The sequence below is a fragment of the Habropoda laboriosa genome, unplaced genomic scaffold, assembly GCF_001263275.1.
Source record: "Habropoda laboriosa isolate 0110345459 unplaced genomic scaffold, ASM126327v1 scaffold309, whole genome shotgun sequence".
Classification (NCBI taxonomy): domain Eukaryota; kingdom Metazoa; phylum Arthropoda; class Insecta; order Hymenoptera; family Apidae; genus Habropoda; species Habropoda laboriosa.
In genome coordinates this window covers 314,231-330,824 of record NW_017100481.1, presented here as the reverse complement: position 1 = coordinate 330,824, position 16,594 = coordinate 314,231, and the positions used below count along the sequence as shown (strand labels likewise).

General features: G+C 40.7%; 2 protein-coding genes across 2 annotated transcripts; both read left to right on the top strand.

The window, feature by feature from the left end:
- The first annotated feature begins 371 nt into the window (after positions 1-371).
- On the top strand, positions 372-13,244 carry LOC108576003 (lachesin-like). The gene is given in 8 exon segments (XM_017938942.1): positions 372-456; positions 1,636-1,757; positions 4,705-4,900; positions 5,923-6,120; positions 10,402-10,534; positions 10,669-10,805; positions 10,991-11,161; positions 12,859-13,244. Coding segments are annotated over 8 exon segments (1,428 nt in total).
- Positions 13,245-14,679: 1,435 nt separating this feature from the next.
- On the top strand, positions 14,680-16,112 carry LOC108576013. The gene is made up of 3 exons (XM_017938954.1): positions 14,680-14,888; positions 15,070-15,426; positions 15,716-16,112. Exons 1-3 carry the CDS (start codon positions 14,680-14,682, stop codon positions 16,089-16,091), a joined length of 942 nt encoding a protein of 313 aa, XP_017794443.1. The 3' UTR covers positions 16,092-16,112.
- Positions 16,113-16,594: the final 482 nt, after the last annotated feature.

Sequence of the window (16,594 nt, the reverse complement as noted above, 5' to 3'; positions counted from 1 at the left end):
GAATACTTAGAACACAATGGTCTATTGATTAAGGGATTATTTTTCACTATAGGTACTCTAATGCCTGTATTAAACGTAAAATACATCAAATTCACATTTGCACCGACTAAAATCAAGCAATTGATCATAATTTTAAGCTAGCTCTCTCCATTCAATTTCCATTTGTCAGGTGCAAATATCTATTTCTAAACGTTTAACGAAACCAATATACACACGAATATGACGATACAGAAAACCTGATTAAGCAGCACTGATCACTGAAACAATTAACCAATCGTCAAATACTATGGTAAACTACAAAAAGAAATCGTAATACGACGAAAACTAAAACGAGACAAATATAAAGTAGATGTGTCTCTGTTCCAGTACGTATGGCGTATGGCCTACTCTATGGAATGGCATCGCGGGACATTGTTCTGTGCTTCTTCCTCACCGTCTTTCTCTACTCCAGTTTCGGTAAGAATCAAACGAGATATCCCTCCCCCTAAGAATCCGCGAACCCGGCTGGTACTCTTCACTTGCCGTGAATGGCAGCGATGGGAGAAGAAGTTTGAATTGGCCGGAATACGGACGCGAAAGTTACAAGTTTTTTAATCCCTTCAAAATGATACGAACGAATCTCTTGTATCCGTAATAGCATCGCAGCGTGCTCCTTTACTTCCGTGCCGCGTTTCTTTGCTCCACTTTTCGGTAAGAATCAAATAAAATGCCCCTAAAAGCACTATCGGAAGTCTACGGAGCTTCCGGTAAAAGCATTCCCGCGCAAGGTGAACGCGGTGGTAGAAATTACAAGAGGGAAAAAGAGAAAGAAAGAACGAGATAGAGAGATAGAGAGAGAGAGAGAAAACGTGAACACGCACGCGCGCACACCTTTACGGTTAAACGTTGCCCTGCCCTCACCTTTTCACTTCCCGCCCCCCTAAAATATTCGTTTGATATCCAATTTCTCCGCGTTTCATCGTCCGGTTACGTGCGACAAAGGCATAATCACCCCCCGTCGAACTCGTTATTTCTCCTTCTCTCACGTTCGAACCGCACGCGGAACGGTTGTTATTTAATAAGATGTCAGAGGTTGCGACACTCACGATTGATACGGTTAATAAATGCCTCGCCACGGCACCCCTCTTGTCTCTCTCTCTCTCTCTCTCTCTCTTGTTCTTTTTTCACTCCCCGGAACGTCCACGTGCCACGCGACACAAAAAGCGGCATGTCAAACGAGGAAGAGAAAACTAAATCTGAATAGAGCCGGTGGAAAAAGAATTATTGCCCCATAACTTTGTCGCGTACGCCTGCCCCGTGAATCTATAGACGAGCGATACGCATGACGAGCTAGATTAAGCTGGTCGCGTTAAGAGAGATGTAAAAGATTAAAGAAATCAATATCGAGCGGATCGGATGAACGGAAGAGAGGCGCAAATGTCCAATGAAAATACCGGATTCAAACGATAATACCCGTCTAATACCTTCTCTTTTCTCTTCTTTTTTTCTTTCTTTCTATACTTGATACGCGCATCACAGAGATTCCGTAACGTTGTTCCGGGCGAATCTATGTAAAGCTGAAGCTAAAATTTATAGATGTAAAATTTGCCGGATCATTAATTACACGATCGTTAATTATACCTACCGGAGGCCTAGGTCAAGCGATGCCGAAGTCCGAGTTCCAGCCGGAATTTCTAGCACTCCTGGAGAACCATACGGTCACTCAAGGTCGTGACGTCTACTTCACCTGCGTCGTTAATCATCTTCACTCTTACAAGGTAATTGCAACCATGTGTCGGTGTAATTAGCTAGTCGATTAAGGGCAACGCCTCGAAATTGTAAGTACCGGCCTAAATCGCATTTCCGTAAATAGTCGCGAACCCGTCACTTGGACGGATCGTGTTTTCAACGAAACTGTAACACTTATCGTTTGTGTGCAACTTTGTGTGAACAAATCGTGGTTAATCGTATCGAGTTGTTCGCCAACCTTTTGCCATACAACTGTCCCATCGTACAACGTAGATCAGCGACGTACAAACGAGGGTGTAACGACGGTTGTACAGGAAAATTGAGAACAGTCGTACGGTGTCGATTATGATAGAAAGTAACGCGGGTTTGCACTTTCATCGGTCCACACCCAGTTCCACCCGGTCCAGAAAACCCTTGCGGGACAGACCCGGGCCGAGTAATTCACTTTCGAGAAGAAGTCCAAGTTTGATTGCGCGCTCGAATCGACAATCGCTTCTATCGCGAGATGAAACGTTCTTGGCGCGTGTTCAGAGGATTTCGTCCTGGCGGATTCAAAGAACGAACAAGGACACAGACACTCCTGCCTAGTGCTTTGAAGAAAAAGAGGAGGAGGAGGAGGAGGAGGAGGAAGAAGAAGAAGAAGAAGTGGAAAAAGTGGTAGCATAGGGGGAGACGGAATGTTACACGTCGAAGCGGGGAGTGAGTATCTGGTAGAAAAGAAAGGAAGCTCGAAAGAAGAGACATAAATCAGAGCTGCTAATATAGCGTACAACATGAATGGGCCTGATTTTTGCCAGTCTAAGAGGATTCGATGTCCTTTCCCTTTCCATTCCTTTCTTCGCAATTTATTTCTTCTTCGGAGAGTACATATAATCCACTCTTCCTACGTCGTACTCTCGTGAACAATGAAACAGTAATTATATCATAAACGATTTCCCGTGTCGTCTATGGTCTACGAAGGTTCACAGAAAATTTCACCCTTCTCGTACTTCTCTCCTTCCTTTCCTCCCTCGTCAAGGCTCCATTACGTTCCGCGTCATTTCACCGGTATTTCCCGCCCGCTCGAGATCAAGATTTTTCCGAAATTCAGCCGTGAAACGATTCCGTCGACAGTAATTACTTTAAACGGCCGCGGCATCGATCTGCCGCGCGTTCGTTTTCGAACACGTAAAACGTGTCGATTCAATGTAATTCTGAAACGCGAGAGAGATATAACAGATGCCACGGAGGCCAACGCACGCGCGCGCGCACACACGCATATACATGTATATGTACATATGTATGTGTATGTATATACAGATGAGAGGGAGGCGTTAGCACACGGAGGAATTCTAGCACTGATTGTTTGCGCAAAAAAATTTTTTTCCCGCCAACAGGTAGAATTATTCTGTCGGGCAGAACGGCGAACAGTCCATCAGCATTATTTATGCACACCTTAAATTCCATTGCCGTTGGATCAAAACGCCGCTTTTGTTCCGTCGATTTTAAAAGCCCTTTCACTCCGTTCAATGGAATCGTCGTTTGAAATACGACAGATCGAGCACGCAGGAAGTATGTTCGTACAAACGGGGACTAAACGGGAAGTACGAACACCGATTGGAATTTGAATCCAGGGAATCCAATAACAGTGTTCATTCACTTGCGCCGGTATCCTCAAGTAAATAATTACGTTTCGACCTAGGGAGCGGGTTACAAATGAATTTTCCGATTTACATAACGAGCATGATCACCCGATCGATGCTAGTCCACGAACGATGGGAAATTTTGTTCGTAACAACGTCGATCGAACGCATATTTTTCATCGTAGAACAGTTTCGTGTTGTTCAAATTCCTCTTGTATCCGATGAAATTCTAGCGTTGTTTTGCACGTCGCGGTGTTTCTTTTATTTTCTTTTTTGCGTGCTTTTTACTGCTCGCATACAAATAATCGCAAAGATGTTCGCGCGTGTGTATTTTCGGCGTTGTTCGTTTCATACGGAGCAACAAATGGCGGGAATAAGAGTTAAATTATACCGGGTAATATGAGCCTTTTTTTCTCCCCGGTTCCTTTCTTTTATTACAGTATAATATTTACGTTCCGAGTCTTAACGGGCGCATTTATGTTGGAATTCATGAATACAGAAGGGAACGGGAAATCGGAGAGAGCGTTTACGTTCGCGCTGGGAGAGGAAACTTGTACCTCCCCCGAGCGTCTATGTACGGACGCGTAAAATATGTAATTCGCGTGTGTGTAAATAATTTCAGTTTTATCTGAACGTACAACCCGCGAAAAGCAAATCTCTCTATTTCCTCCGTGTATGGTCACAACGAAACCGTGGTGGCACAGAAGAGTTATAGTCCGAAGTGTACCGTCCAATTTGTATTTCGCTGCTTTCGAAAAGAAAAAAGAAGAAAAAAAGAAATGCAAACCAGAAGAATTCATCGAAATTAACGTTTCTTTTGAAATTTACTATTCATACCTCGTTAGGATTACACGGTCTGAGGGATCGGGCAAAGAGGAGAGGCGTAATAAGAAGGATGCCTTGATCGAGACTATTCTAAAGGGGGAGACGGTTTAACTGTTTAATCAAGAAAGTAACCAAGCCACTAGCAACGTTCAATAGACACTAAAGCGGCAACATCTACAACCTGAGCGATCAGTCTTGGTACATTCAAGCGGGAAACGCATTATTCTTATTGCACCCTCTACCCTCAGACCGCGGAGAAATGTATTACGGACTTGAATTGTGTATATATATATATATATGTGTATATATACATATATGTACACGTCGTTCTTAGTCATTCTAACTTGACAGAACGAGAGAGAGAGAGAGAGAGAACAAGAAGTATCATCCATAATAAACTAATTCTAAAATGGCGGTACTATAAGGGCCGAGTGGGTGCTGTAAGTAATGCGGGCACGAGGAGAGACGCGGTTTATAATCGGTTGCTGAAACTGCTAGAACGTTCACGGCCGGTGATTGTATTATGCAGGTCGCCTGGATGAAGTCCGACTCCAAAGCTATCCTGGCTATTCATACGCACATGGTTGCTCAAAATCCACGGTTGTCTGTCACACACAACGGACACGACACGTGGAGACTGCACGTGACCAACGTCCAGCCGAACGACTCTGGCGCGTACATGTGTCTCTACTAGCTCTATCCACCTGACACATCTCCGCTATTTTGAGCAACAGGAGAATATGTTGTTTTGCAAAAGTTACATGGTTTCGAAGAGTGACATAATAGTCAAACTCTTTGGAAATGTTTTTTTCCTAACAGAATGTTTATATTTTTTTATTTGTTGTTTGCAAAATTTGCACGGTTTGAAAGTGACACAATGGTCACTTTAAAAGAATTACCTTCTCAACGGAATTTCTCTATTCTTTTTATAATTAAATTCGATATGATTTATAAAATATAGAGAATACAGAAAAGATGCAGCAAATCACATGCTGCTTATCATTGCCGTCCCTCTCAAAACCACGCGATCTTTGTAAATAGTTTCGCTAACTATAACTCGAAACAGCGGAAACATTTAATACAAACCTAACTAACGCGACACCCTGTATGCAGTTATCAAACGCGCGTTCTCCTTCCACAAATGTTTCCCGGGCCACGTATAACGATAGAATTTTAATGATCACCATTTTTGGGGCTTTTTTTTAAACGTTTCAACAGTATCCTACATACACGATGGAGTCGAGGTAATAGATAACGTAGCTGCATTACCGTCGATTTGGCGCAACACGGTTGACATGTCGAAAATATTGCTATCGAAGGGACGGCTGGTGATAACATCGACAAAATTGAATTGGAAATTTCGCGTGAAAGCGCGAGTGAAAGCACATGAATGATAAAAAGAGAGAAAAAAAATACTAAAAAAAAAAATAATGGCGAGTTACTCGATTCGCTGTATTGAACCTATCCCTGTTATCGTACATGATTGGTAACCCTTGTTCTATATATGTTTTTTCGATAGCAAAGCTAGATTAGAGACAACTCTCTCCCTACCTCCTCCCCCTCTCTCTTTCTCACTCTCTCTCTCTCGGTGGAGCAGTTCGCGCGTCTGTTGAGGTTTTGAATCCGGGGAGGTTAAGCTTGATTTAAATGTTCGAGAGTAGAGAATACGGCCTGGACAACCTGGGGTCAGAGGATCTTTTCCACTGGCAGACAAATGGCGCTATATCCTATCCTGTAACGATCTTTCCGCAGACGGGTCACATGAAGGTAGTGATACCGCCCGATATCATGAATTCGAACGACTCAGCCGACCTCCTAGCAGTTAAAGAGAACAGTAATCTGCGATTACGGTGTGTCGCCACGGGGACGCCGAAGCCAGTGGTCACCTGGCGGCGAGAGGACCGAAAAAATATTACACTCTGGACGGAGAACGGTGTGCAACGAGGTAACATTTGGCAAAATTATGATCGCTGATAGTTTCTTAGAGTTATTGTAATCGTACTACACTTTATTCGAGAGATTTTACACTGGACAGTGTTCAAGTGCTGCTCGTTATTTCACCTTTCAGCTAACGATTAAATGATTTCTGTTGTCATTCGTACTTTTCACTTTTGAAATTAAAAATTGAAAATAATTCCGTCATCCCATAAGTTCGTGTCGAATTTTATAATTCAGATCAATATTTGCAACGAATTTTTAAATTAGATAAAAAAAAAGTAAACGCCTTTTTTTTTGTGATAAGGCTATTATGTCGTCAGTATAGAATTTCCTTGGATTTTTGGGTCAAATATTTTTCACTTTCGGCACGAACTTATGGGACGATGTAATAGTTAGCGTCTACGAAACTGGCCTAAGTGAAAACTCTAGAAAAACCGAATTTATCGTTGTTTTTCTACAGCAGCAATCTTTTCACAGAAAATATTCATATTAGAAGAGGAAGTACTTTGCGAAATATTTTTTAATATACGTAGAGGAGAAGGTGCAAAATACCTCGAAGCGAAAAATATTCGAGTTAGGCCACCTTCGCAATCACACGCACGTTTGGAATATTTCGAAACGACAAAAATTGCGAAAATTTAATATTCCCCCGGGTGAAAGAAACGAATTTTCATAAATATTCTAACATACTTTCACTTGGATGGTTTTTCGTCTAATTTCACCAATCCCTGTAGCCTGCAGATTAACCCTTTGCACTCGGAGGTCATTTTGCTATAGAAAAGTTTGAAAATCGGATGTTTGAAATTTTTTCAAATTAACGCAGAAATAAACTATACTATTTTACTTAAATATTCAACGTATTCTCTATTTCACTATAATAAACAAATTTATAGAGGTCCCATAGATCTGCTCTCTGACTTGATTAATTATTTACCAAGTGACGATTATTTAATGTCGCTTCTCAGTCGCCACTCGATCACAAAGGGTTAACCCTTTGGTCTCCTTCGTCGAGTGTGACTCGACATCAGTTTTATTCACAGGTACGAACGAAGTAATTTTTAAATTGCCACTTTAAATATGTACTATATGTTGCAATATGTTTTTTACTTGGACGAGCAATCGGTGCACATATACACGACCCTTAATGCTGTTTTCAATATAATTAGTAAAAAAAATTGTTTAAATTGCTTCCTATCAACGAAATGTCTTTCGAAGTGCATTTCAAATAAAATTCTTCAAATATTAGGTTGTCCGGTAACAAATTGCGCTTTTCTGTTAAGTCATATTTAGGGCTTTTCTATACTATATATTTTAAATTTATGTTTATCAAGTAATATACCATTTGAACGCGTAGTTGTCGCTCTATCGTATAAGCGATACACTTTTGCTTTTTACCGTCGTTTGTTCCGAGTATAACTTAAAAACGTAACAATGGACAAGAAGCAAATTCGTAGCATATTTTTATATGAATTTAAATTAGGACGTAAAGCCGCGGAAACTGGCCGCAATATCGATCATGTATTCGGTGAAAGCACAACTGATGATTATAATGCATAAAAAGTTATTTGTTAAGCAAGCAAGTTTGGTAAATCGTAAGGGACCAATACTCCTACGCGATAACGCAAACGTTGGAAAAAGTGTATAGAATCTAATGGAAATTATTTCGTTTAAATAAATTCATTCTAAGCAAAACTACGCGTCTTTAAATCTCACGTACAGAAACCGCAATTTATTTCCGGACAACCTAACAACAGGCAGTTATTGAAAAGAAAACTTAAAACAAACAAATTTGCAGTTCAAAGGGTTGAAAAGATTTCTTACATGGAAGAAAAACGAAAAGGGTGACTTCCGTAAAATTTAAGAAAGAAATTCACAGACACAAATTCATCGAAGCATTTCATGCAGCTACGAGCGTGCAACGAGGCGTTCGTTGAAGGTATCAACGCGTCGGGTCCATCGCGTTCCGTAGAAAATCAGCTAGCCGATTAGCCTTTCTAACAGTGAGTGATGGATGTTGACTTTACATATATTTCCTCTTCGCCGACCCCATCGATTCGCGTACCCGATTGCAATATTCACTGTGTACACTGCGCCACGAAAGTGTCTACCACTCGGAATCTATATCGTGCGCCCGTTGCGATTCCACGATCTTCCACCCCGAAAACGTATCACGGGGGAGGGAAAAAAGTATCTCTCCCGCTGTTTCGGCCCCCTTAACGAGCTAATCCAGTCCACGTCGTTCACTGTACGGTTACGTTCGTCTAGAGACGTAATGAAAACGAGGAATATTAAATACTGGAATACGATTAAACGATTCTGGTTAGATTAGGTTAGGTCGGGCTTCGGAGTACGTGTATCCTGAAGTGGGTAGAAATTTTTGAAAATGTCCAAAGTACGTAGGTTCCGTACGGAAGCTATGAAACAAAGCGAAATATCGTGGAAGTTCGAAATTGGCGGGAAAATAGCGATGGAATTACCGCAAGGATTGAACGAAAGTGGTAACGTGGAATAAAAGTATCGATACAATGGCTACGAGGAACTTTAATATCGTCGGAATAAAGTAGAATTACCAGACCAAGTGAAAGCGGTAACACACGATAAAAATATCAATATAATAGCCGCAAGAAACGCTCGATAGGTTCGAGATTCGGTTGAATTACCGGTTAAACGTGAATGCAGTAGGGTGAAATAGAAATGTCGATATGATGTCTACGAGTTACTTTAGAATCGTAGTGAAACTGAATGGAAATTACCATGTACAAACATAGATGTAAAGTAATATCGATGCAGTGTTCGCAAGACGAGTCTCTCTCTGATAAAACTCGCAGAGCTTACAGTCTTAAGGTTTTAACCGAGGAGCTAACTTGTCGGAAGCGCATTTTGTGCGCTCAGTGTCGAATGATTTGTGACATTTTTTGTTATATTTTAACGCATTAGCGTCGGATGACGCATGTATGAGTCATTCAAGTTTAACCCTTTCGCGTCTGACGTCGGTTATATCCGGCATCCACTAAATGCTTCACACTGGCTAACGCCGGTTATATCCGGCATCCACTAAATGCTTCACACTGGCTAGCGCCGGTTATATCCGGCATCCACTAATCGCATCAATTCAACAACTCAAAGTGAAGATTTCTTACTGGATTTATTTTAAAATACAGAACAAGGCCTCAACAACATTCCCTTTATTCAATACATCCTTAAGTCCCCTGCTGTTCCAACGACATCCTCTAAGACTTTACACGGACACACTGGGAGCTCGAAAAACGCGAGACTCATGGTGTGCACTAACGGCACCGTGGCGTTCTGATTCCTAGTTCCGCCGTCGCGAAAGGGTTAATTAAAAAAATACGCCACGACAGATGTTTCATGAATGCAAAAAAACTGTATATGACTCAGGAGAAATATTAATTAATTAAAGAGTTGGAGTAGTTTTTTCCAATGTAACGTGATCCAAAGAAAAGACGCAAAATCATCCCGTACTTATGTCAAACGCGGCTCCAAAACGCCCCGACGCCAATGTGTTAACTAGTCTTGCTCGCTCAAGAAACATTTCACTATGACGAGTTAACACTTATGTCAATAACTGGGTATCAATTTGCACATTTTCTCGCTTAACCCTTCGAGGACGATAGACTAATATATGCGTTCGCAAAACAATATTAGCGCAACCAATAAGCTCACATTTTTTTAAGTAATAAAAATAGTTGGCGCGAGCGTGAACTCGTGTACACATATTCGAGGGAAATGTGATTTTCGGATGATTTAGTTTTATAAAAAAGATCGAAGTAGTGACCTAATTGTGTATTGTACAAGTAATCATTATTTCGACATGGCGCGTAGTCCTCTGTCCGCAAAGGGTTAAAATATTTTATTTCCCCGGCAAATGATTTGAATGTCCCGCCAAATCGTTGTTATTTGGCAAATTTCTTATCCGTGCTTGCTTCAATTTTATAATCACGTTATCAGAAAATTACTAAAATTGGACGATAAAGTAGACAATTGTGATTATCAACACAATTCCCAATTAACACGTTCACTGCGGCAGCTTTTTTCCAAAACTTCCTTATTTATCGATACGAGACAAATTTCTCGGTCTCTTCGCCAAATTTTCTTATTTCACCCTGCGAAGGCACGATTACTCCCCTTTACCGTGAAAATACTGAAAGAATGACGAAGGTTGGATGAAAAATGAGCCGCAGAGAGAACGAAGGTACCGCAGATGGAACGTGTTAAAGGGTTAACGGGTGGATGTTAAAAGTGACCAGTTGAAAATGTTTCCATGCAGTAGAGTCGTACGAAGGGGAACAGCTACATTTGAAGTCGATTAAACGTCAAGAGATGGGCTCTTACCTTTGCATCGCTTCGAACGGTGTGCCGCCCACGGTCAGCAAAAGATATTACGTGAACGTTCAATGTAAGTGAGTAGCGATGGACTTATCCATCCCTATGTTTCCTCTCCTCGTCGCGTTTAAGTCATCAGTTTCCCTCTCTCCGTCTCTCCGCTCCTCTCCGACTCCGTATCCGTGAAGAAACTTCCAATGATTAATTATAGTTTTCTCTCTGGTGCAGTTAAACCGCTGATTACAGTCTCGGACCAATTAGTAGCGGCACCTGCTAACAGCGACGTCGTTCTTCGTTGCTACGTCGAGTCCTGGCCAAAAGCACTGAATACGTGGTACAGGCACGGTGGTGAGCACTATAATATCCATCCCAAACCCCTTACACACCACCACCCTCGCACCTTGTTTCAAATCGACCCTGTTATTTCTCAATGTCGCGCGTTTCACATCCGTTGTAACAGGATTCTGATCGTCATTGTAACGCGAACGTTATATTTTCCCTTGTCCCACGAGCCGAATGGTGCACAGTTGCAGGTATAAAATTATTATCGGACCAGAAATACGTTCTAACGGAGCTGCCAGTGAACGATTACGCGTATCATTTGAACCTGACCATCAGGCGATTGAACAGGAACGACTTCGGCAATTACACCTGCTCCGTGGAAAATCTACTTGGCAAAGCGGAGGGAACGATAAGACTCCAAGGTAACGATCGTTCGACTTCCGATCCTCTAACTATTACAGCAGTAGTTGGAGGAACGATGCTGTTCACGCTTCGGATCACTCGCGCGGTTTCGACCCAACGATTCACTACCGTGGAAAGCAATTATATTTGCTGATATACTATGTGTCTCTCGTATATAACAACGAGATATCAGTTGGAACATTTAGATCTTCGAATCTTCGAATCTTCCCGCTGTTAGTTCCGACGATAATAGAGAGACCACTTTATTTTTATCATTTTCATATTTGTCACACCTGTGTTATTTATTACGTTCGGGAGAGTCGATCCTCTTGTAACACGGTTAATTCGTTCCGCTCTTAGTTTCGATTGTAACAGAGAGGCTACTTTTTTTCACTTTCATATCTTTCACTCCTGTGTTATTTTTTATGTTTCGGAGAGTCGATCCTCTTGTAACACGGTTAATTCGTTACTTGTTGTACGGAAGGCGGTGCTAAGCGAAACCACGAACTAAGAGAAATTAGGGGAATGTGTTTCGTGTTATATCGAAATCGTGTTCTAGGAGTGTGGTGCAGAGAAACTTAGAACGAATGTAAACCAGGGGGATTTGTTCCGTGTTATGTGAGAGGGTTAAAGTCGTAGTTGTGTAAGTCAGAATTTCCTTATTCTGAAATACAGAGAATGTTATTTAGAAGTGATCAAGCAAATTACACGGTATCGAATTTGGCACTGTAGAGTATTCAATGTTACCAGATAGCTTGTGTCCAAATTATAACATACTTCACTTGTCTTTTTAACAGTTTCGCATGTGTAGGTTGCATTTCAGCACTTAAGTTCAAATTTTCGGAAATGTCACTTACACCACTATGACTTCAACCCTCGCATATCGAAATCGTATGAATATTTTTTTAAAAACCGAGGTTTGTGCGATAAAGACTGAATTTTGAAAATATTTCCACAATTCTAGTTGGAACGATGAAGCAACATCTACCGAATATACCTGACAAATTTCCAGTGGCTCGGACTTCTGGTTTCTTAGTAATCATATCAGCCACTTTCAAAAATTCCGCTTCGAGAAAAACGCGTTTAAAGTTTTAACTACAGTTTAAGGCTATATAAAACCACTTCCTTCCAAGGCATATACCTCTGCCAATTTACAGAATTAAACTTTAAAACTGCCTGCACACATTTTCGAGATGTTAAACTACAAGAAAATGCAGAAAAAAAGAAATCAATTTTTTCAACCCGTTGGAGTAGGAAGATCCCTTAACCCATTCGAGGCCGATCACATAGGTGTGTAATACCATCCCTAGGCGAAAAGACCAATGACACACCGTGTGTGTAACGACCGTGGGTTCATATTACGTTACTATCGAAGCACCAATCAAGAAAATAAGATCGTTTTTAAAGAAAATAAAAATTAAAGCTCTGTAGATATTAAAACCTAGCTAGGTTTTAGCTTAGTTTCAAGCTAGGACCACAAAGCGAGTGTGTCATTGCCTGACTTGCACGAAAAATGATCTACAATGTTAATTAAAGAAAAAAAAAAATTTCGCTCCTGAGAACCGATTTTCGAAAAATCACTGGCCTCGAGTTGGGTTAAAAGAATATCGCGTTAAACGAGGAACGTTCGCAATTTTTTTTCCACCGTGTTACAAAGAGGATCGACTGTGATAAACGAAATTTCCCTCCAAGATTCTTTTCGATGAAATGCTTGCAGAGTTGCATTTAACGAGGACAACCTCGACGCCTAGCCGGCACAACACGGAATTCATCGACAAACACGGGACGAAGAAGCAAATGGACAGAAAAGGGAAGCATCACGTGTTCGAATGGGACGGTGGTTCATCGGTGAAGAATGGCGGAAATACAGGGCATGCGACGTCTGTTCTCAGGAGGAACAGTTCGAACGCTTTGACGGACGTCAGCGTGAAAAAATCGAAAGTTTCATCATATCCGGCGCCGGCACCTGCGCCAGCGCATTTTGCACCGACTCAACTGAACGTACAGAATAGCGTCACATCGTTGCGACAACATTCCCGATTAAACTGCGTAGAATTAATGTTCGCTTTCGTAGCGATAGTGATGACGATCGGTAGCGTCTAAACGACGGTTCACCGTTTTTTCGGAATGTGTACGCACAGAGTACAAATGATCGTTCGCCGTAGGGATATGAGAAACGAAAAAAAATTGAAGAGAGGATAAGATAAGAAAGAAAAGATTATATATCTCGAGAGAAAGACGATCTTAAAGTATAGAACGGTTCGTTAACACCTTCGTTTTCGTTCGTATACGTTGTTCTAACAAGTCGTCGACATCTGAGAAACGACGAAATAAACGAAACCGCGATATGTTCTAATTATCATTCGATCCGTGAAAATCCTTCTCGTCGTCGACGATTCTTTACCTATCGTGTTGTAAAAGTGCACGCACAATCTTCAAGACTACTCTTTAACAATAGGTGTTGTCGTTCACGTGTGTGTGATTGATCAAAAAACGAAAAAAAAAAAAAAAACGCAATCGATGTGTATCGTTCTATGGTGTAAATAACGAACGGTTTTTATGACAATAACTGTAGCTGTATACGAGAGGATAAAAATCGGTGAAGAAAGAATATCAATCACCGATTTATACTAGCAGACACTGTTGTCGTCGTCGTCGTCGTTGCCCGATTACACGAGAAAGCCGCGTGCACCTCTACCGAATCGATCACGTTCATTTTTCTCTTTTTTTTTCACTATTTTTCCCTCTCTCTCTCTCTCTCTCTCTCTCTCTCTCACTCTCTCCGACATGTGTCACCGCCGAACACATAGATGTACAGTTATTTTCGAACGAGAACGGAACGGTTCATATTGTGTATTATAATAACATATATGTATAAGTATTTAGTGCGCGTACATGATGTTGAGGAGGAACACTTGAAAAATAAAATGTTTGCGAGGAGAATGTGTTCTGTTGTTCAGAATTTGTTCATTTCCAACGAATTCGTTAAGAGAGGGAATCGGACTGGCATGAATGGTGGGATCGGACGAACGAACGTGCTCCATCGTTTTTTTTTTTTATCTTCTTTTGTTTTCGCTAATGCCTCGTTATCATCATCGCCATTGTCATCGGTTCACCGGGACGTTCTCGGTAGCGAGAGAAATGAAATATATGTATTGATTTTATCGATGTTAAAAATCGTCTGAGTTGTGTATTCCGTGTATATATGTACGACAATAAACGTTGTTTTTACCATAAAAAAAGTCGTTTGTGTAATACATGATTTTCTGTTACATTCTCCAATCATCTATACCCTGAAAAAGAAAAAAAAAGGAAAGAAAAAAAAATACACACGAGAACGGATTTTATAGGAGAACGAGTTTTTCAATCATGTACACAGAGTCTGATACCCTTATCAAAAGAGGAAAGCGTAACAAGAAACGAAGGATACTCGCTGCCGCCGCCCACGCGATTCAGTTGCGCATCGCGCGGACATCAGAAACGGTTCAGTTAATTAAACATTCGTGTACGACGTCGTTCTCGGTTTCACCAGCGAATCATGAAGCGTCTATTGAATACATTTTTCATCTTTAATCTATTGGCAAGCGTCGTAGCGGATACGAGCAAATGTCAAACCATCACCGAGAAACCAGATAATAACGTGGCGTTCGTTTGTACCGAATTGACGAGTTTGACGGAATTAGAGAAAGCGGGTAGTAACATCACCAGCATCGAAATTTCTGATTCGAAGATACTTAATGTACCTGGGTAAGAAGAAAACAGAGAATTTTATCTTCTATTTCTTTCAATTTCAACTGTAGGCGTGGTGTTCTTTCACGTTAAAACCTGGAAAATAGAACTAAATCATGATGTGTTTAACGATAAAGCTAGAAAAGATCATTGGTAAGAGACAAACGATAAACCTTGGTACACTTCTGTATGTTCATAGACATAGTTTCGCAAGATTTGGCTTGACCCTCGTAAATCTGGATCTGCACGGATCAGGGATCGAGACCATAGATTCTTTGGCGTTCATAGGCCTCACGAGACTCCAGAATTTAATACTATGGGGCAACAAATTGAGAGCTGTGTACAGTAACTGGTTCATGAACACGTACAGCTTGAAAACCCTCGACCTATCGTTCAACTTTATCGAAGTAATCGACTACAATACGTTCCCTCTGCTTCCCAATTTGGAGAATTTCTACTTCGATTACAACCAAATTAAATATATCGACTACAATATGTTCGGCTATCTTAAAAGCCTTAAAAACATCAAGTTCGAAAAGAACCCGTGGCAGTGGGGGTGAGTTGTCTTTCGAACTGCTCTCCGTTTTCCGCTAACTTTAAACGAGTTGCGAGAAAAATGAGAAACGTAACCTTCTTTCGACCTCCTTTTGTCAAGTGCATACTTGAAAAGTCTATTATGCGTTGCCTGTGATTATGCCAGTGGTTTCAGTTAAAAGATCTGGAAACGCTAAGAGCTCTGTAACAAAAAAGAAATTTCACTGTTAGATATATACATGTATACTTTATTCGTATTTAGTTAGAATATCGATAATTCAAGAAATCGTTATTTTTCTTACGCTTTATAGATTTCGTGCACATTTGATATGGCAATTGGAAAATCTTCATGTGAAGTATAACGAAGAATGGGAAGATTGGAACTGGATGAGCGTCATGATCAAAGATTGTGCGGAGAGTGGTTACGGTGAAATTCCTAAAGACACAGTCCTCGATTGTGTCGTTGCTAAGTTACTGGATTACACCTACAAAATATTTTCCCCGAGAGAGATGCAACAATCCGCCGCTTGCACCACTCAGGCGCGACAGTTGGTAACTTGTATGAGGCCTAAGAATGCAACCGGTAATACGGATAACGAGACCGCGAGAAGAGTACTCGAGGACTACGCTGCGATTTTACCGACAATGTCACGATCGCTAGCTCGATTTTCGACACCGTCGCATTAGTGTCTTTTAATACTTCGATGCAACGCCAGTTTGATTCTACGTCAAAATATAGAAGCACAATGTACACCTGTTTGAAAGATTAAGTTTAACTTCAGAAGAGACGTAAACGTATTTTGATAAAAAAGTATATATTATTCTACATTATATGCTCTTTAAAATGACATTTACCAGATGTACAGAGAATTTTTTTATATTTTTGGAATCATTTTGCACTTTTGTCAAAAATTACGAATATTAATCCCAAATTGTTGTTATATTTTTCAACTCTTTGTTAGGAGTGGATTCATTTATTTTAGTAAAGTTCATTTTTCATCGAAAATTTTTAAACGTGGAAAAAATGAACGAAGAAAAGAAATGATAGTGTTCTGCTTTAACGGAGATATTTCGGAAGTTAACTTTCTCAAACTTCGTGTACTTTTTTCTTAAAAATCGTATGAGATATTGAAACTAAATTTTAACCATATGTTTGTTGTGAGCAGATAGTGAATTAAAATGTTGGTTTT

Excerpts from the sequence above, each read along its gene's own strand:
- LOC108576013 (XM_017938954.1), top strand. The coding sequence starts at position 14,680 with ATGAAGCGTCTATTGAATACATTTTTCATCTTTAATCTATTGGCAAGC. Across the intron at positions 14,889-15,069 it reads AAGATACTTAATGTACCTGG|ACATAGTTTCGCAAGATTTG; the intron begins GTAAGAAGAAAA and ends GTATGTTCATAG. Across the intron at positions 15,427-15,715 it reads AAGAACCCGTGGCAGTGGGG|ATTTCGTGCACATTTGATAT; the intron begins GTGAGTTGTCTT and ends TACGCTTTATAG.